The sequence below is a fragment of the Suricata suricatta genome, chromosome 8 (genome assembly GCF_006229205.1).
Source record: "Suricata suricatta isolate VVHF042 chromosome 8, meerkat_22Aug2017_6uvM2_HiC, whole genome shotgun sequence".
Classification (NCBI taxonomy): Eukaryota; Metazoa; Chordata; class Mammalia; order Carnivora; family Herpestidae; genus Suricata; species Suricata suricatta.
In genome coordinates, this window is record NC_043707.1 from 115,631,886 (window position 1) to 115,655,555 (window position 23,670).

General features: G+C 37.0%; 1 protein-coding gene across 1 annotated transcript; it reads right to left on the minus strand.

The window, feature by feature from the left end:
- Positions 1 to 778: 778 nt before the first annotated feature.
- ZMYM1 (zinc finger MYM-type containing 1) lies at positions 779 to 22,256 on the minus strand. The gene is made up of 9 exons (XM_029950104.1): positions 22,044 to 22,256; positions 16,178 to 16,347; positions 14,828 to 14,900; positions 14,388 to 14,637; positions 8,440 to 8,614; positions 5,676 to 5,829; positions 4,672 to 4,809; positions 4,225 to 4,265; positions 779 to 3,474 (listed from the first exon to the last, which is right to left on the minus strand). The coding sequence occupies exons 1-9, from the start codon at positions 22,201 to 22,203 to the stop codon at positions 1,186 to 1,188; spliced, it is 3,450 nt and encodes a 1,149-aa protein (XP_029805964.1). The 5' UTR covers positions 22,204 to 22,256; the 3' UTR covers positions 779 to 1,185.
- Positions 22,257 to 23,670: the final 1,414 nt, after the last annotated feature.

Consider the following 23,670-nt stretch of genomic DNA (forward strand, 5'->3'; position numbering starts at 1 on the left):
ATCTTTTAAGTAAAAAATTAGACACACATGTAAAGAAGCACAAATAATTTTTACCTCTGGGGAAAATAGAAGAGGAATGCTATCAGTAAAAGATTGGCAAGGGAGCTTCAACTTGATCTGTAATATTTTATTTCTGAAATAAAAATCTGGAGCATGGGGATACCTGAGTGGCTTAGTTGGTTGAGCATCAGACTCTTGATTTTGTATCAGGTCATGATCTCATGGTTCATGAGATAAGAGCCCTGCATCAGGGCTGTGAGAAGCCTGCTTGAGATCCTCTCTCTGCCCCTTCCCCACTCCCCCCAATAACTGAAAAAAAAAATCTGGAGCATGGTAAAATGTTAGGATTTAACAGGATTAAATGCTACTTGTTATACTCTTTGCCAGTTATCTATCAAGAATAAAAATGCATTAATCTTCTGACCTAGTAACTCCAATTTAAAATTTTATCTTAGAGTAACTCACTCATATGCAATAGACCTATGTACAAGGTTATTAAATGCAGCATTTTTTATAATGACAAAATATTGTGAAGAATTAAAATGTTTGTCTTTAGGGACTGCTAAAATATATTATGGTACATCCATCCGACAAAAATATTAATGCAGTTATTAAAAAAATTTAGAGGGGCGCCCGGGTGGCTCAGTCAGTTAAGCACCCAACTTTGGTTCAGGTCATGATCTCATGGTTCGTGGGTTTGAGCCCCATGTCGGGCTCTGTGCTGACAGCTAGCTCAGAGCCTGGAGCCTGTCTTCGGATTCTGTATCTCCCTCTCTCTCTGATCCTGCCCTGCTCACGCTGTCTTTCAAAAATATATAAAAAACATTAAACATATTTAAACAAAATTAAGAAACCCTTTATGTCTTGATATGGGACAATCTAAAAAGTATGTTAATAGTGGAAAAGACAAGAACAGTGTGTACTGCAGAGCACGATCTATGAAAAATGTCTCCAGAAGGATATCTGAGAAACAAACAACACTATAGGGAGAACTGGGTACTAAAAACGGGAAGGAGACTTTTCACTGTACGTCACTCTGGTTTTTAAACTTTGAATCAAGTGAATGTTACATGTTCCGATGAAAAAAATTTTTCTCAGGAGATAAAATTTTGAAGTAAAAACAAATATTCCAGCAGAAATATAAAATTCTTTTAGGTAAATTCAAACTAGCAAGTGTTACATTTCTTACATCTGATGGATAAACTTTTCCGCAATTCCATTGAGTCTTTCAGGTTCCATCAGTTTATTTACCAGTTCCTGCTCAACTGCCATTAGGGCTAGGCCACTAAGCTTCTCTTGTCCCATGGTATGACATAAATATGTTTTAAGACGAGGCAGCGTAGAAAATGTGTTTTCGGCACTTGAAGTTACTGGCCAAGACAAAGCAATATATAATAGCTTTGATATGCAAGGAATATTATTGTGAAGACCATGCTGGATAAACAAATAGCCAAGATTGATGAAGCTGATACAATCATAATCTATGACAAAGTTAAGCTTTGCATATTGCCGATAAAATCTAAGTTCTGGGATGATGTCTCCATCAAGTTTATAAAATTCTTGGACATGTCTGGCTGTTGCTTCATTTAATGGTTCATTCCATTTAAATAACAGTTCTGAAATTTGCTTCATTTTGCAATAATCAAACTCTGAAAAACATAATTTTAAATTATTTAATATAGTGTCCAATCCTTGGTAATAAACATTAATTTTATATTGTTCTTCTATTGAGGTAGGAAAAAACATACTATCTGAATTGCCAAGATCTACTGTTTTCTGAATTTTTCTTCTTTTCTGAAAAGAAGGTCTTTCAACTTCAAAACTTTTACTGGTTATTTTTTGACATATTTCCTCTGCTCCATCCCAGATAACTTTGAAATAGACATCATTTCTTTCAGATGATAAACATTCCAAAATTGCTTCTATTTTTGAAGACAATGAAAAAATATCTATGGTTTCACTCTGAAGCTCTTTGGAAAGAATTTCTGTAACACTGAACACTCGATAAAGAAATTTCAAACAAAAGATAAATTCAAATTTGGAAACCAATGTTAACAAATCACTCAATTCATCAGCCAAACTTGTGCTTGAAGGATGGCTTGATACAAGTTCCAGTGTTTCAATAATATCTGGAAGACCCTCTATCACTGATAGTAACATATGATCATGGACTGTCCAACATAATTGTGATGGGTGCTTCTTGCTTGTTTTGTTTTGACTTAGCTTACAAATGTTTTGAAAATTTGCAGACATTTCCCTAGACATATGAATAGTGTTGAACAAAGAGCTGAGAGTATTTAGAGTAATTCGGAGTTCTTTCACTTCTTTACAAAACGTAATTACTGCTAAATCCAAAAAATGTGCATAACAATGCATGTACAAAGCTCTTGGCTCTTCTTTCTTGAATTCCGCAGCAATTTTATTAAATTTTCCTCTCAAATTCATGGTACTATCATAGGCCTGGCCACATATTTTACTCAAATCAACTCCAATTTGCTGAAGGTAAGTTTTGATGGTTCTATGTAAGGCAGTCCCAGTCATCTCTTCAACATCTATGAAACCCAAGAATCTTTCTTTAATTAAGACAGCCTTTGACATTTTCTGTGGGTACCTTACACAAACTGAAAGCTGTTCCTTAGTGGCACTACCAGTTGTCTCATCACATATTATCGAAAAAGCTGGGGAGACATTGATTTCATTCACAATATCTTGTAGCATTTCGGTCTTTATAATTTCAATAATATCATTTTGAATTTGTGTACTATTATAGAAGTCAACTTGTGAATTCAGAAGTCGGAATATTTCCTCTCCTTTATCTTTTGCTCTGATTTCTAACAATTCTAAAAAATTGCCTTTATTCACAGTTGAAATTGACTGGTCATTTCCCCTTAATGATAAATTTTGCTTCCCAAGAAATAAAATATTTTCAATTATAAGCTTTAGGTACTTTTTATTTCCTTCAATCTGCTTTGAATGAATAGATACATTTTCATTGACAGCTTCGTCACTAAACTGGTATTCCCTCCAAAACTGCAATGACTTCAAATGCATTTCACTTTTTTCATGCTGTCTGAATTTTTCCAGAGTCGTTTTCCAATTAGAAATTCCTTGGGTTGCTAATGATTCTCCTCCACAACTAAAATTTTTTTGGCAGAACAAGTGGCATGAATAACAGAATGTCACATCCTTTTTAATACTGTTTCTCAAATGCTGGAAATTTGAACACCAAGATTTTTTAATATTTCGTGATTTATCTTTAACTTTTAGTACTTTGGATGTAAATTTTGGATGACATAGTCCATCACTTATTTTCACAGATTTCATATTGTATGTAGCATCTTGGTTTGACACTTGATCTTTTTGTTCTTCTACACTGGAGCCAACTGTATTTTGATGGGGTACTGATGAAGATGGTGAAAGGCTTGGCTGTTCAACACTATTAGCAACACCAGTACTTGATTCACTGGGTAAACTCTTAGAAATGTTTGGGAGATAAAAACAAGAACAATTGTTTGAACAGTTATCAAAGGATTAAAATATCAAACATATCTATTCTAATAACAATAAAATAGGTATGTTGCAATATGAGCTCCAGTAGGAGAAAACATTAACAATTATTTATAATGTAAAGTTGCAATCTAGATTCAGCATTAAATGTTCAAAGAATCTTGGAGCATCTGGGTGGCTCATTGGTTAAGTGTTCGACTCTTGATTTTGGCTCAGGTCATGATCTCATGGTTCATGAGATAGAGATCCCTGTGGAGCTCTGCTCTGTCAGCATGGAGCCTGCTTGGGGTTCTGTCTCCCTCTCACTCTGCTGCTCCCCTGCCCACTCATGCACACTCTTCCTCTCCCTCAAAATAAATAAATAAACTTAAAAAAATGTTCAAAGAATCTTTTGGTATGTAATTGTAATAAAAATAATTTTGATTGCTCATGTGACTAGAATACTGGAAAAGGTAATAAAGCACCCAGAGGAAAAACTATGAGTAATAATACTTATGTTTAAATATTCTTATTAACAACTTCAAGTCAGACCTGAGATTTGGGAAACTGAATGTGAATACCACAAGATGTTTATTGCTCAACTTTTTTAGCTCTAAGATGAAAACAGGATGAATATGCTCATATATATGTACACACACACACACACACACACACACACACACACACATACACACTTAAGAAAAGACAGCATCAAAAAATATTAGGAACAAAACTTACATCTATAATGACATTTGCTGTTACTGAGGAAACTGTATCTGCTAAAATAAAATAGAATATCATCAACTCAAGATCTACTGTAATCTATAAAATAGCATCAGAAACCCCAATTGCTTATTTCATATCAGACAACAAAAACAAATTTAGAATAGAGGCACCTCAGTCGGTTAGGCATCAACTTCAGCTTAGGTAATGATCTCACAGCTCATGGGTTTGAGCCCTGCATTGGGCTGTGCTGATAGCTCAGAGCCTGGAGTCTGCTTCAGGTTCTCTTTCTCCATCTTTCTCTGTCCCTGCCCTGCCCATGCTCTGTCTTGCTCTTTCTCTCTCTCTCTCTCAGAAATAAACATTAAAAAATTAAAAACCACCACAACAAACTCAGAATAGATAGATTCATCAGGGATGGGTAAACAGTGTATATGTCAAATATCTTTATATCAATTTTACCTTGTAAGACATCAGAGTTCATGATGGGTAGGGAAACAGGAGTATCTGCCAATGATACTATATTGCTTATAATTGGAGTTGTTTCTTGCTTTGGAGAGAAGAGTCCAGTTGAAGAATCATGTACCGTGGAAACATTTACTGATAAAAATAAAAAGATTTCTCAAAACCCAGGCAGAATCAATCAATCAGCATTGTTTAATAACAAGTATTTCAACAAACAATGGAAATAGCTAATAGCTTTAGGTATTGCTGGATATGGAGTAAGGCTAAGGAATAGGTAGGTTCTTTAGGATAACACATTAATAATCTTAAATTGATAATTTATATTTTCTATTATTTCATATATTTTACTTTTATATACAATTTCTCAGTTCTTTATACCATTTGCTCAAAACTTCAAGCAAATCCTTACATGAAATTACCCACAAAGAACAGAAAAGAGATTCCTATAGAATCCCCTAATGAGTATCCTTTCTAATACTTCCAAGATTCTTACCCCTCAACATGAATGGAGCTAGACTGGTGTCTAAGCTAATATTGCAGAGATTTCTAAAATAAGCCAGTTTACATGATGTACAAACCCCATGGGCATGATTCAGTTTATTATATGTAAATAGCACCAGTGGTTCTAAAGGAGGCCTTTTGATGGAATACAAAGTTTAATTTGTGCTTTTCTATGTGTGAACTTCATACTATTTCCAACTAGCTCTACTTCCTGTAAAAAATATAACTAACTACTAGCCTTGTTTTTCACAAAGCAGGGCTGGGCACAAAATTCTATATTCTAATACAATAATCTTCATAAATAAATATTAAGTCTCTGGTGGTGAAGTAACCTTCCTTTTATAAAACTACTGGAAAACGTTTGGTTTTTTTTTGCAACAACTTTTGCCTTGTTTTGATTAAGTTAGTTTAATTTTGAGATGAATCAAGATTATAAACTAAAGAAAAGTAGTAGTCTTCAATAATTTCTAAACCTCTGATAACTGCTAAATAAACATTACCTGTGGAAGAGTCCATCTTTGCATTATTGTAAGCAGAGAAACAATTAACTGAACAGAAAAGGTCTGTCTTCCCCAAGTCATTGGTGGTCTCAGTCATTTCACCTGAGGGCTTCAATGATTCGCAAAGAACAGATGTAAGTGCTTTGGTTGGTTTCTGTTTAGAGATTAAAGTAATATTCATATGCCTAGTATACGATACATATTGTTAATAAGCAAAACATACCACCACTACTGTTCTTAGCTGAAATATAGTAAGTAATGATAATGAAGCCACATTTTACACTTTCCTAAAAGCCAGGGAAAAAAGGCACCACAGATTACAATGACTAAAATGAGGGAAACAGATCAATCCAATAGATAACTATTTGTGTTATTTCTCAGATATATATTAGTCACAGCAGAAATATATACACAAGCAATGATGGAGGTCACAGAAGATGTTTATCAATCCAGGCAATCAAAACCAACTGGATAAATAAATACAAGTCTTAAAATTATATCTCTTTCCTCAATTCCACTTTGGATATAAACTCAGGGAAGCCTTTATTGGTGCTAAGGAGGAGCCAGAAAAGGGTGCTTAAGACAAGTTGTAACATGCTATGGGAATTACTGATTTTCTAGGCTAACTTGATGGTAAAAATTGCAAGCATATGTAAGAAGGCAGCACATAAACAATAAGATGTATAGAATACAGTACATTTAGTAAACACTAAGTGTAAAGGATATAAACTGTGAAGTTCACCATCTATTGTTTTTACTGAAAGAGGAATCTTCATTCCTGGACTATGGCAATGGTCAAAAAGAACTGCTTTGGGGGACATAAAGTGCAAAGACAACTGAAAACATATAGGTTTTCTTCTGTGAAAGAACAGGATATTGGCAAAGCAATAATGAAACAAAAAAAGGGCCTAACTTTGAAAATTCTTTTACTCTTCATTAGTATGACTTTTTATATTGAGACAACCCTAACAATTCACCAATATTTAACATTAAGTAATAATAGTACTATGTATCATCTGTAGTTAACTGTTTAGATGGGGAAACTCTATTAATTTACTCTGTTAAGAAGATATGGGGGGAAAACAATGTGGTCAAAGTATAATTTTATCAAACAACCCACTTTAAAAAAAAGGCACCCCATTTTTAGATTCATAGATTTGTTTTCTAATTCCATTTTTTTTTAATTTTTAAAAATTTACATCCAAGTCAGCATATAGTGCGATGGTTCCAGGAGTTAATTTCAGTGATTCATCCCCTGTGTGTAACACCCAGTGCTCATCCCAACAAGTGTCCTCCTTAAGGCCCCTCACCCATTTATCCCACCCCCCACCCACAACCCCTCCATCAGCTCTCATTTTGTTCTCTGTATTTAAGAGTCTCTTATGTGTTGTCCCCCTCTCCATTTTTATATTATTTTTGCTTCTCTAATTCTTGATTACAGTTAGCTAACAATATGGGTTTTCTTCATTATCTCTATTAAAATACTATCTTATATGTAGGCTGTTAAATGGTGCTTTTTAAATTCCTTTACCCAAATCAGCCCTGCCCCATCACATAGGTTGAGTAACTGGGTACTCAAAAGGCTCTTTAAAATAGGACGAAGCCTATTTACTGAGTGTGAGTGATAAAGAAGGAAAAGATGGAAAGGCATATCTTGCCTTCAGAAGGCTCCCATGCCTTCCATTCTCCCATTTCTGGTCCAAAGACAAGATACTCTCATGATGTGGACATTCTGCCACAGAAAAGAGGCGGCTCACAAATGACCTATTTGGATGAATTGTTCAGACTTGCTAAGAATCCCATCTTCAATTGCTTGTTTTTAAGGAAGAGTTTATGGACATACAGTTGGGTCTCAAAGAGTCATCTGAACAAGCAAGACAGTCCCACCTCATCAAAGGAGCTCAGACCACTAACTGAGTTAATCTCATTTTGTCCACCAAAGTAGAACCAGCTTCTTTGCTCTCAGAACCAATAGCCCAAGGCTCTCCTACCAGAAATAGAGGATTATTTCTCATGGATTCAGAAGATCCTGTGACATTCTTGATTCATTTTAACCTTGCTTAGGGTGTAAGAAAACAGAGAATTAAAAACACCTTTGTGGTTGAATCTTACTGGCCAGTAGGCCATTGTTATTTCTGCTATCTTTAGTCTCAGTTTATAAACAAGCATTTATCTGCTTGGCTTTTCTTCAAGGCAAGATGGTCATCCTGAGATTTTTTGGGGAAAATCTCCATATAGCATTTATCATGAATTGCTATTTAAAAGAAGCTGTCAGAAGTCTTTCATTTCTTCTTCAGTGTCCTACCAACTGAAACTATTCACAATATTACTAATCCCCACAGTTTCCTGAAGTGGAACCACTCACAAGTGAGCTAATGGAAGGAACTCAATCTTGGATTTTTCATCTAATCCCACGCAGTCAAATTCAAACGGAGTGGTCCTTACTTTATGCAACAGGTCTTTATTCTTACCTGCTTATATGCTGTCATACCCTTTGAACTAGTAAAGTAATGGGATTGGCCTTTCATTGGAAGCATAATGGAACAGACTAGACAGTGTGAGTGTAAGCCCTATAGCGCTCACAACAGACCACAAGGAGGCTGTTCGAGTGAGACTGAAGAACAGGCATTACTACAAAGTCAGGGCTTCACATTCTGGTATTTTACTCCATACTGAATCTAAGATTTTAAAAAATTCACTAAAAATGCTAATATTTAAGCAAAATAATCAGAATCCTTAAAGGTTAAAAAAAATTGCAACTTACCACAGTAGTCTTCTGACACATGCTGCACTTGGCTAAAATGTTATTAGTACATATGGCAACAAATGCTTTTCCTTTTTCTTCATATGATGAAAGACAAGACTGGCTGCAAAAATCTTTGCTAGAGGTATTATCTTCCAGCTGGACACTGATCACATCCTTTAGATTTGAGATGTCTCTAAAAATAAAAACAAGGGCACTATTAAACACTTTTATAAGTTAAAGCACATTTTCAAGTAACCCTCTCCCATTTCACCTGAGCAGTGTGCAGCAGCAGTAATAGCCTTGAAATAAGAAAACCTAAATTTGGTATTTAGTTCTGGTACTTATATTCAGTAGTGATGAATAAGTCATTTATATTCTCAAATGTTAATTCCTTCATCTATAAAATAGGGACTATAGATTTTCTGGTAATGTTGATTTATTTTTGAGAGAGAGCGAGCGCACAACCTGCGGAGGGGCAGTGAGAGAGGGAAGCATGAAAACCAAAGCAGGCTCCAGGCTCTGAGCTGTCAGCACAGAGCCCAATGTGGAGCTTGAACTGACAAACTGTGAGATCATGACCTGAGCCAAAGTCAGATGCTTAACTGAGCCACCGGGTGCCCCTAAAACAGGGACTATAAAAAGCACATCTGAAAATGCAGTTTTGAGGACTACCTAGTCTGTATAAGGCAGTACTAGTCATAACAGAATGATGATGAGAAGTCATATATTCATACCTGACCAAATTTGGAATCTACAAGACAAAAGATATCAAAGTAAAGTCAACAAAATTCCAGGGATCCTCCAGAGACTTTCAGGGGTTCCACAAAATCAAAACTATTTTCATATTAAAATGTTTATTGTCTTTCTCACTGTGTTAACATTTCAATTGATGGTATAAAATCAACGATGGACCGTTGCGATTCCACTCCCAGATATGCACCCCAAAGAACTGGAGAGGAGTACTCAAAAAAGGATAGACACATGCAAGTTCCTAACAGCACTATTTCAAGTAGGTAAAAGATGGTGCCAGGCTGGCTTCATCAGTAAAGCATGCGACTCCTGAACTCAGGATTGTGAGTTCAATTCCCATGCTGGGCCTAGAGCTTACTTAAACAACAACAAAAACAAAAACAGCTAAAAGATGGAAACAGTCCAATGTTCACCAATGAACGAATGGATAAACAAATTGTGATATATCCATACAGTGAATATTATTCAGCTATAAAAGAATGAAATTCTGATACACATGCTGTAACATAGATAAACCCTGAAAACCTTACGCTAAAAGCCAGACACAAAGGGTCATATGTTGTATGATTCCATTAATATGAAATATCCAGAATAGATAAATCCCCAGCTAGAAGGCACACTGGTGGAGACAGAACAAACCGCCTAATGGATATAGCATTTTACTTTGGAGTGACAGAAATGTTTTGGAATTAGACACCTTGAGTATACTAAACATTACTGAAATGGCTTTTTGTTATGTGAATTTCACCTTAATAAAGTGGGAGGGGAAAAAATGTTGGGTAGAACGTTTGCCAGAGCCTTAGTACACATTAAGGCACTTATACCAAGATGTCTTAGTATTTGTTACTCATTGTCACACATTCACTGTAAACATCATTTACTTTATTAAACTTCATCCTTGACAACCTCTTTTCAGTATTCTGTGATGAAACGGGACACAGGCATAAAGTACTTACCCTGCACACTAAAGTTTGAAGGTTGTCTCAAAGAATATCTCATGTGGGAATGTTACAGTTACAACCTGAGGTAGTTACTTTTTTCATGGAACACATTTTTACTTGAAAGAACAATTATCCAGGAGTGGATATTTGGCAAATATTTTCTCAAAAATGAGTAGAGTAAGACTGTATCATTGCCAATGATAAAATTTGAGCTTTCATTGAAAATCGTGGAGCCTGCTTGGGATTCTCTCTGCCCCTCCCCTACCCACACTGTCTCTCTCTCTCACTCTCAAAATAAATACACTTAAAAAAAATTAGCATTTTGGAAAATTTGCCGCCTCTAACTTGATTGCTTCCCAATAGTTAAATTTTCCTAATGAGATTAGTGGTGATGATGAGGATTATTTTTTGGGGTGGTGATTTTTTTTTTTTTTTTAGCAAATGTGATTTTTGAAATATTGCCTAAATTTGTCAACATTTAGAAGATCTGCATAACCCAGCGAACCATTATTTTCCAAATTATGATAGCAGGTAACAAAAATCATTCATTCGTGGGTAAAAACAAAAAACAAAAACAAAGTATAAATAGACCAATAATTTTAACCTAACACAGACCAATGAATTTTAACCTAACAATACAAAAAATTCATTGATATGATTTAAGATTCCACATTCCAAATAACCTTTAAGAACTAATACTTGGGTGGAGAGTCAAAGAGCATCCACAAAACCTAAAAGGCTATTAAAACACTCTTCCTTTTTCCAATTACATTTTTGTAGGACCAGATGTTTTTCACACTTCAGTCAAAACATATTCCAATGACTGTATATGAAGGCAGATATGAAACTCAGCTAGACATAAAAGTGGTTTGCAAAACTAATGAAATCATGCTCACTAAATTTTTCTTAAAATTTCTATTCACTAAATTAAAAAACACATATGGCTATTTTTCATTAAAAAATATTATTTATGTAGTGACGCCTGGGTGACTCAGTCAGTTGAGTGTCTGACTCTTGATTTTGGCTCAGGTGATGATCCCAGGGTCGTGAAACTGAGCCCCACGCCCATGCTGAGCATGATGCCTACTTAAGATTCTCTCTGTTCCTGTCCCCAACTCTCTCTAAAATAAATTTTAAAAAATATTATTTATGTCAACATGCATGGAGTTATTTTAAATGAGTTAATAATTAGCTTAAAAGTTTGTTTTAATTTCTAAGACAGTACATATTGGTAGACATAACCTATAAACTAAAGCTCTCTAGCTCTTCAAAAAATTTTAAGAGTGTAAAGGGGTTCATGGACCAGAATGTCTGAGGACTGCCATGATAGCTGGCTACTTAGAATTCTCAGAATATCAATCATTCAGAATAATAATTATCCAGATGAAATACTCCTAAAATTGACACTATTTTAACACTTCAGCATTTACAAATTTTTGGTGTATTATGATCTTTCCACCTTCTTAAATAGAAGGCATCAAAAATAACACGTTCATTTCATGATCACAAACCAGTCATTTTACTGGTTTAAAATACAGCTCTAAATGTAGTATCTGAGTTGTGCTATCCTTGTACTTCATTTGACAAAAATTTTTCTAGGTTTCATGTGTGCCAGCTAGTGTTTAGGCACAGGAATATAAACAGGAGTATGGGGGCGCCTGGGTGGCTCATTCGGTTGAGCGTCCGGCTTCGGCTCAGATCATGATCTCACACTTTGTGGGTTTGAGCCCCACGTCAGGCTCTGTGCTGACAGCTCAGAGCCTGGAGCCTGCTTCAGATTCTGTGTCTCCCTCTCTCTCTGACCCTCTCCTGTTCACACTGTCTCTATCTGTCTCTCAAAAATAAATAAAAACATTAAAAAAAAAAGTTTAAAAAAAAAACAAAAAACAGGAGTATGATCTGGTTCCTAATCTCAAAAGATTCACGGTCTAACCGGGGCAATATCAATGTTTTAAAACATTAATGTTAGGATTAATGTTGTGGGAATTATGAACACTATTAAAACACAGATAATGGAACAATTACTATGAGTGGTGGGGATTAGTAAGAGAGGAAGGAATGGTATGGGAATAGACAAGAGGTAAAGATATTTGAGGCAGACCTTTGAGGCAGAAGAAGCTGCATCGGCAGAAGCATGGAAGTCTGAAAATGCTTACTGGTTTTTACTGTTACCAGTATACTAGATTGCTGGTTTCTCATCTACTACGACCTTATAAATAAAAATAAATTTATTTTCTTATAAGTGCCTACAATTAGCTTAAATTAACTCTTAAGCATAGGACTGAACAACTTTCCTATATTTAAGTGTTATAGCATTAGCGCACAGATATTCTTAACTCTGTTGACTGCTTTCAGGATCTCTTGTCGGTTCCACTTGGATACTAAGGTGCAGAAACAACAGGTCTTCAAAAGAAGTCTAATCTTTCTAACAGGATTTAAAATGTCATTTTCAAAGCTTTCATTTGGTTCATGAAACAGAATAAAAACTGCATTAACTCAAAACAGATTTTAAATCACTGCTATAAAAGAAACCTCAACAAGGACTGACAATTAGCTAAATCTTGAGAACTATATATTAATACTAGATGCTAATAAATGTGGAGGAAAAAAATTTGCGGAAAGAATACAGGTTACTCTAACAATGGATGGCCTCTCCTAGTCTAAGCACTACCACCTTTCCATCAACCTATACGATACATTGCATCAAAAAAATTTTGTATTCCAAAGAAAGTAAAACTTGCTTCTTATTTTTGTTCATACAAGATTTCTTTGCCTTAGAGAACTTACACACTATATCTTTCCTGTTTCAGCCCTTTCAATCTATCTGGGAGGTCTCCTTAAGCTGTATCATGGGCCAAATATAGTAACATGATACCTTAACTTCTCAGGGTCTCAATTTCCTCAAAACCAAAAGAAAATGTTTGGACTGATAGCTAAAGTCCCTTTCAGTTTTATGTTTCTGTAGAGAAAGAAAGCAGACTAAAGAAAGTGTTTTACAGCCCTTAGCAAAAAAGAAAAGACACAGTATTGAAGGGTGGAAAAGCACAAGAGAGAGGTGAGTTTTAGGGTCTAAGACTTGCAGCAAAGATAACACCAAAGCACCAGCCAAACAAGGAGCTGAAGCAACCAATAAACAGCGTTTGTGAGATTGTTAAAAGAGTAGTTAATAGTCATAATTAACATTTACTGAGGTCTTACTACAAGCCAGTATTGTTCTGATCACTTAAATCTATTATTTAAGCTCATAATTCTTATGTACATGGACTTAAGCAGATGGGAACATTAAGAAAGACGTTCTCAATGTTTTTCAAACTTTAGCATTATATATGTATCAACTGGGGACACAAGCATTTCTGATTCAGTGGGTATGGGTAAGACCTGAGATCCTGTGTTTTTATTTAACAAGTTCCCAGATGATACTAATAGAACTCTATAAGTTGTAAAATATAATCATAAATGAAAAAAGCGAGATTCAAATTATGGCAATCTGATTCCAGAATAAGACATCTGAAAGGAATGTATTGTATTTTCAAGCAAAACTGGTGACTTATGTGTTTACTTTGTTCTGAAACAAAAACACTTAAAACTTAGAAATAGCATTTCATGAATGTTACCAAACCAGAATTATACTATGACAGGAGTCTCAAAGCACACATGTCAGGGTAGAGTCCAAAGTTCTGGACATTTTCCACTAATTCATTATGAAATTACTACTACTTCCTTTCTCTGCATCTAAATTGCCTTACATATAGGAGGAAAAAAAACCCCAAAGCAATAAAGACCCCAAGAGTAGCTCACAGAAATCTTGAAGAGATTATATCTTTTCATTTATGTTTACCTATGACTATTCAATTTTGCAAAAGAATCAAATAACTTCATTACAAGAAAAACATTATGTAATTTTATATCTTAGAAGATCCAAATTAACTGTTATATGATTAATGTGTTAGTGCATCCCGTAGAGATAAATGATACAATAGAATGAGTGTATAATAAATCCCACGTATAGGGAATTTCAAATGAAGAGAATAGAAAGGTTTCAGAAGTCACATTATTTAAAGTTGAAGAGAAATAGAACTCCTTACATTTTAATTTGTGCAAATCTCTCAAGAAAACTATTTCTGAAAACTCTAATAAAGGAAGTGAAAGCAAAAGCAGCTTCTTTTCACTAAACCAAGGTGATACTTAAGAAAAAATGAAAATGTAATTACAACCAAGACTCTGATCAAGATCTATGTAAGGAAGTAAAAGGGGGCATAATTCAGAATTATATACTTTGAGCAGTTAGAACAAGTTCTCTTGGGAAGAGCTGGTGAATTGGCAGATGAAATGTATCCAGTGATGCACAACGTGGAACAGAAGAGCTGAGTCGACCCCTTCCTCTGATAAGCAGTCTGCCCCTTCTGGAGGATTTTCTTACAACCAAAACAGGAAACCTGAATAGCTGTGGTTGAAACTGAAGGAAGCATTTTATTCATGCCAGATGATGTCAGAGAAAGCTGAATGCCTGTAGTCAACTGAGGAGCTATAAACACAAAACAGGAAGGAAGAAAATTAGTATTTACATAAAATTAAGTATGCACTCTTTCATTTTCTTCTAGAGGTTACTTCTCCTGGACATAAAACCCAAAACAAACAATGCACTATTCAAGCATATTCTAAAAAAGTAGAATAAATTGGCTATTACATTGGTTACAATAAAATGATTCTATTACCACTGTCTGAAAATGCAGAGTTTATTTTCAGTTCATTCTCCTGAGTTTTGGGCTGCTGGGCTTGACAATACTCCTAGAAAAGAGATGAAAATAATGAATACACTGTGTATAAAACCAGCAGAAAGTGATGAATTATGTTTAAGTCTGTTCAGTGAATTGTATAATTAAACTGAACCATAGTACTTAGGTGAACACTCTCCTTTTGGTGACCTTTGACTGACAACACTGATAAATTATACTTTGTGCTATCATAACGATGTGATTTCAATAATTTTTGTTCACACAGCCTTTCAGGAGCTACTATAAACAGAGGAGACACACTCAATAATGACATCTATTTTCCTTCCTAGTTCTAGTCATTAATAGCTAATTGTCTTCAAAAAGACCATCAACACAAAAGTTGTTGGACTGGGCTAAGAGTCTTACAGAGGAGGATTTTTCAGAGCAGCAAACAAGCTCTCTAAACGTGATTTAAGTGTTTGAATGTCCATAGACTGAAGAAGCAACAGATACTTCCTAGATGGACAACATTCCCCCATGTCACCAAGTCAATGAGAGTCACATCCTTACTTGGTACTGACTTACTTTTGGCTATTTCTAAACCAAATATTAGAAATAAATTAAAACTGAATTTACTTTTTATTTCATTAGAAATTTCAGCTGGTCCATATATAAACATTCTAAGGAAATTTGGCCCTACTACTGAACACTCACAGCTTGAATCAGTTTATCATTTATAGGTTCTTTAGCATATGATATATCCAAAAAAATTTAAGAATAAACATGAAACTAATTTGGGCAAGATAATTACAAAGAAAATATGAAATTCTAATAATTTAAAATGTAATAATTCTACTACTTTAATCGAGTCAGTAACATAAAAATATATAATTAGTTACTCATATGGTTTCAAGTTAAGAAAAATGAAAAGAAAAATGTGTTACCTTTACCTAGGCCCATAATATCCTAGACAATCCTTATATCAATCCAAAAACCCAATTCCAAACATTTATTCTTCTCTCAAATCTTTTTCTTGCATATAGTTGTGATGGCACTTGACACAATATACCTTATATTATTTGACCAACTACTTTAGGGAAGATAAAGATTTAAGATTGTCTTTTCTTCTTCTTTTTTAAAAAAAGGGTGAGAGAGAATCCCAACATGTGGGGCTCAAACTCACGAACAGTGAGATCATAACCTGAGCTAAAAATCAAGAGTTGAAAGCTTCACTGGCTGCACCACCCAGGCACCCCAAGAGTTAAGATTTTAAACCCATTAAGCCAGCATCTGTATAACTGGAATGTATAGTTAAATGCTGTTCTAGAAAAAAGAAAATAGAATACTTACCTGAGCATTGTCAGGTTCCGTCTTAATTTCATCTAGCTGCTCCAGTTGTGGTGCCACTAATTTGTCACATTCACCATCTATCAGTGATTCTTTCATCTTAGTGTGTGATGTAAAAGAACCCACCAGTTCCAAACTAATGAATTTCTTCTTGGGGAATAGTATCCAGGTTCCTAAAATATGAATTGATGGAGAGCCAGATTTTAAAATTAATCCTTTTAAATATGGTAAGTTTCTGGAAACACAAAGCATCTTTAGACACTTTGGACTCAAGGTTCTTTCACAGTACCAACACTGGCTTTCTTCCCTTCATTCATTATTCCCCAATATAGCTGTGCTTTATAATTCTCTGGTAGACATATCTATACTGTCTTCTGGGACTAGTCTTCTCCGCTTCTATTCCCCCAAGCCTCACTATAGCATAAACCCACGCAACTCACAAGTTTACTTTTAACTTATTAAATAGTCTTAGGAAATGTAAAGTCTTCTATGCAAGGTTAATCCAAATATCTGTACTCACTACCTCTCCTCCAACAATGCCTTTCTATAAAGCCAATTTTCTGTATCTTTTTCAATTCTACTTCCTCTCTTTATTATCTTTTTACATATATTCAAATACATTCAAGGATCCAACTCAAAAAAATTTTTTAATGTTTATTTTTGAAAATGAGAGACAAAGAGCATGAGCAGGGGAGGGGCAGAAAGACAGGGAGACACAGAATCTGAAGCAGGCTCCAAGCTCTGAGCTATCAGCATAGAAGGATCCAACTTTTAAAGCTATTGCCCTCTCTCTGACCATGCCCTTCCTTCATCCTTGAAATTCTCCCTTTCCTTGAATCCTCTAGGACTCCAAGACCTATTTCTCCTCTCTCTCTGCTGGTCTTCTTTTTTTATTTTTATTTTTTAAAGTTTCTTTATTTTGAGAGAGAGAGAAAGAGCATGAGCATGGGGAGGGGCAGAGAGAGAGAGAGAAAGAACCCCAAGCAGGCCCCACATAGTCAGCAAAGAGCCTGCTGAAGGGCTTGATCCCACACCCTGTGAGATCATGACCTGATATCAAGAGTAAGATCCTTAATCGACTGAACCACCCAGGCACCCCACCTTCTGAAGAAGTTTTGAATCTATTTTTCCATTACATCTCATACCTGCCTTCCCCAACCCTATCAATGGATTCCTTTTTGATAACTAGATAAGATAGATAGCTAAAATCCAAAATCACAATATAAAAGACTATTGTGCATTCAGGCTTAAAAAATAATTCCAGGGGTGTCTGGGTGACTTAGTCAGTTAAGTGTCTGACTCTTGATTTCGGCTCAGGTCATGATCTCACAGTTTGGGAATTCGAGCTCCACGGTGGGCTCCAAGGTGACAACTTGGAGTCTGCTTGGGATTCTTTCCCTCCCCATCTCTGTACCCCTCCCTGGCTCAAGCTTGCACTGTCTCTCAAAATAAACTTGAAAAAAAATTCCATTTTATAGCTTTTGAGGAACTAAAAGTGCCTTTTTAAAAAAAAATGTTTATTTTAAGAGACAGAGAGACACAGAGAGAGCGCAAGCAGGAGAGAGGCAGAGAGAGAATCCCAAGCAGGCTGTCAGCATGGAGCCTTACCCAAGGCTTAACTCTGAGAGCCATGAGATCATGACCTGAGCTGAAATCAAGTTAGATGCTTAGCCTTAGCTGACTGAACCATTCAGGTCTCCCCACAAGTGCTTTTTGATGGCCTAGCCCCAAGGACAGACTAGTTCCTTATACCTTCTTTTCTCTCATCTGAGATCGTTTCCTCCCTTTTCTGTAGCTTTTACTAAAATTATCTCAAAGTAGAAAATTAAATGAATCCTTATGGCCTGCCCATGAAGTGCAATAAAAGCACTAAATACAACCAGCACTAAATACAGCCAGCAAAGTAAAACTCACTGGAAATTAACTATCATTCACCTGAAAAAAATATGCAAGTCTAAAAATATATTAAAAACAAAGCACCTATGGGGGTGCCTGGATGGCTCAGTTGGTTAAGCATCTGACCACAGCTCAGGTCATGATCTTTCGGTTGGGGAGTTTAGGCCCCACATCGGGCTCTGTGCTGACAGCTCAGAGCCTGAAGCCTGCTTGAGATTCTGTGTCTCCCTCCCTTTCTCTCTGTCTCTCTCCCTCTGACACTATCTTTCTCTCAGAAATAAATAAAATGTTAAAAAAACAAGAACAAAGCACCTATAAGCTTTTGCATCTTGGAATCCCTTCAAATGTCAGTCATCACACAAATAGAAAAATAATGGAAAATATCCTGAAAATGTAATTAATTAATCTAAAATATGTTTCTGAAGCAGGGGAAAACATTATAGAATATTTAACTATTAGAAAAACAAAAAGAGTGGGACGCCTGAGCGGCTCAGTTGGTTGAGTGGCCGACTTTGGCTCAGGTCATGATCTCACAGTTTGTGGGTTTGAGCCCTGCATCGGGTTCTGTACAGAGCCTGGAGCCTGCTTCAGATTCTGTGTCTCCTTCTCTTGCTGTGCCTCCCCCACTAATGCTCTGTCTCTCTCTGTCTCAAGAATAAATTATTAAAAAAAAAAAAATAAAGTAAAAAGCAAAAAACATATATGAATAATAAATCCAATACTTCCTTTTCCAATAAGATGCACATTAATGTAAAATAAGTCCTAGAAACCTTTTTAAAGAAACATATTTTATTTTGGGGTGCTTGGCTGGCTCAATCAGAGCATGCAACTCTTCATCTCGGAGTTGTGAGTTTGAGCCCCATATTGGGTGTACTTAAATAAATAAAACTTAAAAAATAATCTTTTATTTAAAACAACTTATAAGTGTATTTATTTTGAGAGAGAGAGAGGCATGCATGCGAGCAAGCCACACAAGTGGTGGAGGGCAGAGAGAGAGAGTCCTCGCCAGGCTCCACACTCTCAGCACAGAGCCTGATGTGGGGTTTGAACCCATGAACCATGAGATCATGACCTGAGCTGAAACCAAGAGTCATATGCTCAATTGATTGAGCCACTCAGGCACCCCCTCAATTTTATTTTTAAGTAATCTCTACACCCAACGTGGGCCTTATATTCATGACCCCGAGATCAAGAGTCACATGTTTCTTTGACTAAGCCAGCCAAGTGTTGAAACCTCTTTTTAATATAGTCTCTCACCTATCTTTCCCAACTGGGGCTAAACTGTTTAAGTTGGAGAGTATTAATAGTCCTAGGATAAATGTGGCACATATTCCTGATGGTTAATACTACTTGGTAATAACCAATTAAAACATTTTAATATCTACCAAAGAGGAATATAACATGAAGCGAAAACAAAATTCACATGAGTTCTTAAAGTAAAATAGGAGACCACAAAGAAATTGTAAGCTAATAGGAGTTACTTCCAGACATACAAACAGACCTCCAGAGAGAATGTATGCACTTTCCTTCTGGAAAATTGGTACAATATGGCATATAAGAGCTTGATGCTCCAAACTGCTTACCTTTAATCTTATAATTCTTCTGCACTATACTGTGCTCATACTGTTCTCCTACCAGTAAAGTCATTTTTGCCTATTCAAATCCTACTCAGCTTCTAAAACAACTCAACTCCAAGTTTTAACAGATTGGTAAAAATTTAAAATAAAGCTGATAAATCTAGGGGTGCCTGGCTGGCTAGTCAGCAAAGCATATGACTCTTCTGATCTCCGGAGTCTTGAATTCAAGCCCCAGATTGAGTGTAGAAATTACAAAAAATAAAAAAATAAAAAAATAAAAAATCTAGGCAAAACAGAGTAACCGTCAGCATGATAAACCCTCCCACTGAAAACAATGATAAAATTAACAGGCTTTACCCCTGAGGGTACTTTCCAAAGCAGCAGAAAACAGGGGCATACAGACCTAAAACGCTGGGAGTTCTGGTTACCAAAATAGTTGGAACTCTAGAGGCACAAGGGAGAGGTGGGAACCAAGGAGAAATAAGCCCCCCAATATACATACAAATACCCTCCTTCTCCACTGATTAGCTGATTTCCAAACTGCCTACCTACAGAGTATGATTCTGTAAGAACACGAGTCTGAACCAAACAGACGCCATGACAGGCTTTAAGTTTCCCCTCTAAACTAAAGGGTCCAAGGGTCAGTCTCTCCAGAACCATTAGGCGGTTCTACATTATCTGGGGCAGAAGAGACCACTGTGCAGTATCCAATCAGGGAAGGCCAACTACCTCTCCCCACATTCCTAAAGGTGAGGCCTACAGATAGGAACTTTAGATAGGACCCTGCTACCTAATGTTAAAGTTAACCGAACAGGAGCCTGAATTCGCTCTGTAGTTGGTTAATTTCAAAGATACCCTAAATGTTGTGATTGGGTCCCGCCAAAAGTAACGAACGCTCTAAACAATGTGTATGGTTAAAGCTGCTGCCAATACTGTTGTACCATTATGATTGGGTCACTGTACCTATGTCGCAATTCCTTGTGGCTCCCCCTTCCCAAACCCCATAAAAACCCTACTCAGCCCTTGTTCAGGGCTCTCAGCACGGATCCACTGCATTGGTGAAGGCTTATGAGACCAAACTTAGGCCCGGGGAGCCTAAGCCGTAATAATAAATGCCCTTTGCTTTTACATGCGTGACTCGGTCTCCCTGGCAGTTTCTGGTTTTGGGGTGATATTGAAAACTTGGGCATTACAATTCCAAAAAATACAGCAGAAAATAGCAACTGGGAGTCTAAAGAGCTGAAAAGAGATTATACTAGCTTTGCAGAGCTAAGAACAAAGCTGAAATTTAAGCCTAGCAAAGGTAGAGGGGACTTGGTAAAATCTGGACTTGCAGTTGAGACTCTAGGAGCACTATGTGCTAGGAGTACAGACAACAACCCAGGAAAAAAGACCACGCCCTAGAAGAAAGCAAACTAAAATAAATCAGCCCTTGTTAACAAGGGCTAACACTAATCCTCAACAGGATTAATGTAATCTATAGCTATCTGCCTGCCTGCAGGAAACTGCACTCTCTGGAGTTAGTGCACTTTAAGTCTTTAAATTTTTTCATCCACAATGTTCACAATAAAAATGTATGGGGTCCACCCCAACTAAAAACTCCTAAATAACACTGATCGAAAACCAATTAAAAGAAAACAAAACTGACATATAGGTGGGTAATATTGGTATTATCAGACTAGGTCTTTGATACATTTGAGAAAACACAGAGAAAGAGAAGTTTAGCAGAGTCCTGGAATGATGAAAAAAAAAGAGTTAATGGAAATTTGAGAATTGGAAAATAGGGAAATTAAGAATTTAATAGGAAGGAGCCAAGATGGCAGCGAGGAAAGGAGCTCTGTAAACTTCGTCTGCCCCATCAATCGAATTGAGAAGGACATTACTCTCATCTGCAAGAGTGGAAGGAGAAAATACGGACTCCAGAAGGAAGAGAACCTGAAGGATACCTGAGTGAGTGCAAACTGGGGAGATTGGAAAACGGGCCAGCCCGAGATGGGCAGGGGAGGTAGGAGCCCCCGCCCAATGCGGGGCAAGCGCGCGGAGCCCAAGAGACAAAGGGAAGAGATAGAGAGACTGAACACGCTCATAGTACTGTCTCTGGGGAAGAGGTAAAGAACGCTTAACCGCGCTTGGAGAGAGAAGCTCACTCCATAGATAACTGCTGGGTAGCCTAAATCCCGAACCCAGGTGGCGCGCAAGGGAAGGAACAGCTTCCAGCCCTGCGCCATCTTGGCAAGGAGTCGGCAGCCGGGGCAGCGGCAGTGTCAGGGGTGCTCACTTCAACCTCGGTTTTGGGAGTGGGAGCACGCACCTCATTTCCACGGCGCATCTTGCCCCCAGCATTGGCCGCGCAAAACCTGAATCCCGGGTGCCAACAGGGAAAAAATAGCCCCTACCTCTGTGTGATCCCGGCAAGGAGGTGGCAGCGGTGGAGACCTGGGTGCGGTGGTGGAGACCTGGGTGTGCGGTGGAGACCTGGGTGCGCGCGCAGTCTGCAGGAGCTCCCAGATCATTTCCAGCAGCTTCCGGCGCCTCCGGCAACATCTGCACACTCATTCCTCCCCCAACGCCAACCTTGGCTGGGGGTTGGGTCTGTGGCAGTGCGCACGCACTTCACCTCCTGCTGCGCATCTCACCTCAGGCAGGGGCAGCCGAAATCCCTGCCTGAGCCAAGACAAACCGATTCCTCCCCCTAAGAAGCCAGCCACCAAAGCAAATACATCTCATCTGTGATAGCATAAAAGTGCATGGACTGGAACTCTGAACCGAGGTGGGCCTGGACTTTAATACTCCACTGACAGCAATGGATAGATCAACCAGACAGAAAATCACTAAAGAAACAATGGACCTGAACGACACATTGGAACAGATGGAACTGATAGATATATTTAGAACTCTGCATCCTGAAGATAGGAAATTCACCTTCTTTTCGAGAGCACATGGCACATTCTCCAAGATTGATCACATACTGGGGCATAAAGCAGCTCTCCATAAGTATAAAAGAATAGAGATCATACCATGCACACTTTCAGATCACAATGCTATGAAACTTGAAATGAACCACAGGAAAAAGTCTGGAAAACCTCCAAAAATGTGGAGGTTAAAAACCACCCTACTAAAGAATGATTGTGTTAATCAGGCAATTAGAGAAGAAATTAAAAAATATATGGAAACCAACGAAAACAAAAATACAACAATCCAAAATCTCTGGGATGCAGCCAAGGCAGTCCTAAGAGGAAAGTGTATTGCAATTCAGGCCAATCTCAACAAACTAGAAAAAGCACAAACTCGAAATTTAACAGAGTACCTACTGAAACTAGAAGAGAAGCAGCAAGAGCACCCTAAACCCAGCAAAAGAAAAGAAATAATAAAGATTAGGGCAGAAATAAACAATAAAGAATCCAAAAGAAGAGTCAAGCAGATCAATGAAACCAAGAGTTGGTTCTTTGAAAAAATAAACAAAATTGATAAACCTCTAGCCAGGCTCCTCAGAAAGAAAAGAGAGAGCACCCAGATAGACAAAATCATCAATGAAAAAGGATCTATTACAACCAATCCCTTAGAAATACAAGCAATCATCAGAGATTACTATGAAAAATTATATGCCAGCAAACTGGACAACACCGAAGAAATGGACAAATTCCTAAATGCACATGGACTGCCAAAATTCATACGGGAAGAGATAGAAAGCATGAATAGACCAATACCCAGTGAAGAAATCAAATCCGTTATCAAAAACCTCCCAATGAATAAGAGCCCAGGGCCAGATGGCTTCCCAGGGGAATTCTACCAGACATTTAAAGCAGAGCTCATACCCATTCTTCTCAAATTATTCCAAAAAATAGAAATAGAAGGAAAACTTCCAAACTCATTCTATGAAGCCAGCATCACCTTGATACCCAAACCAGACAAAGACCCAGCAAAAAAAGAGAACTACAGACCAATATCCTTAATGAACACAGATGCAAAAATACTCAACAAGATACTAGCAAATCGAATTCAACAGCACATAAAAAAAATTAT

Bases quoted from the DNA above. Each gene is read 5' to 3' on its own strand.
- ZMYM1 (XM_029950104.1), bottom strand. From the start codon at position 22,203: ATGAGTGTGCAGATGTTGCCGGAGGCGCCGGAAGCTGCTGGAAATGAT. The intron at 14,638-14,827 runs GTAATAGAATCA...TTGTGTTTATAG, and splicing joins CTCTGCATTTTCAGACAGTG to CTCCTCAGTTGACTACAGGC. The intron at 8,615-14,387 runs GTATATAATTCT...TTTTATTTTTAG, and splicing joins ACTTGTTCTAACTGCTCAAA to AGACATCTCAAATCTAAAGG.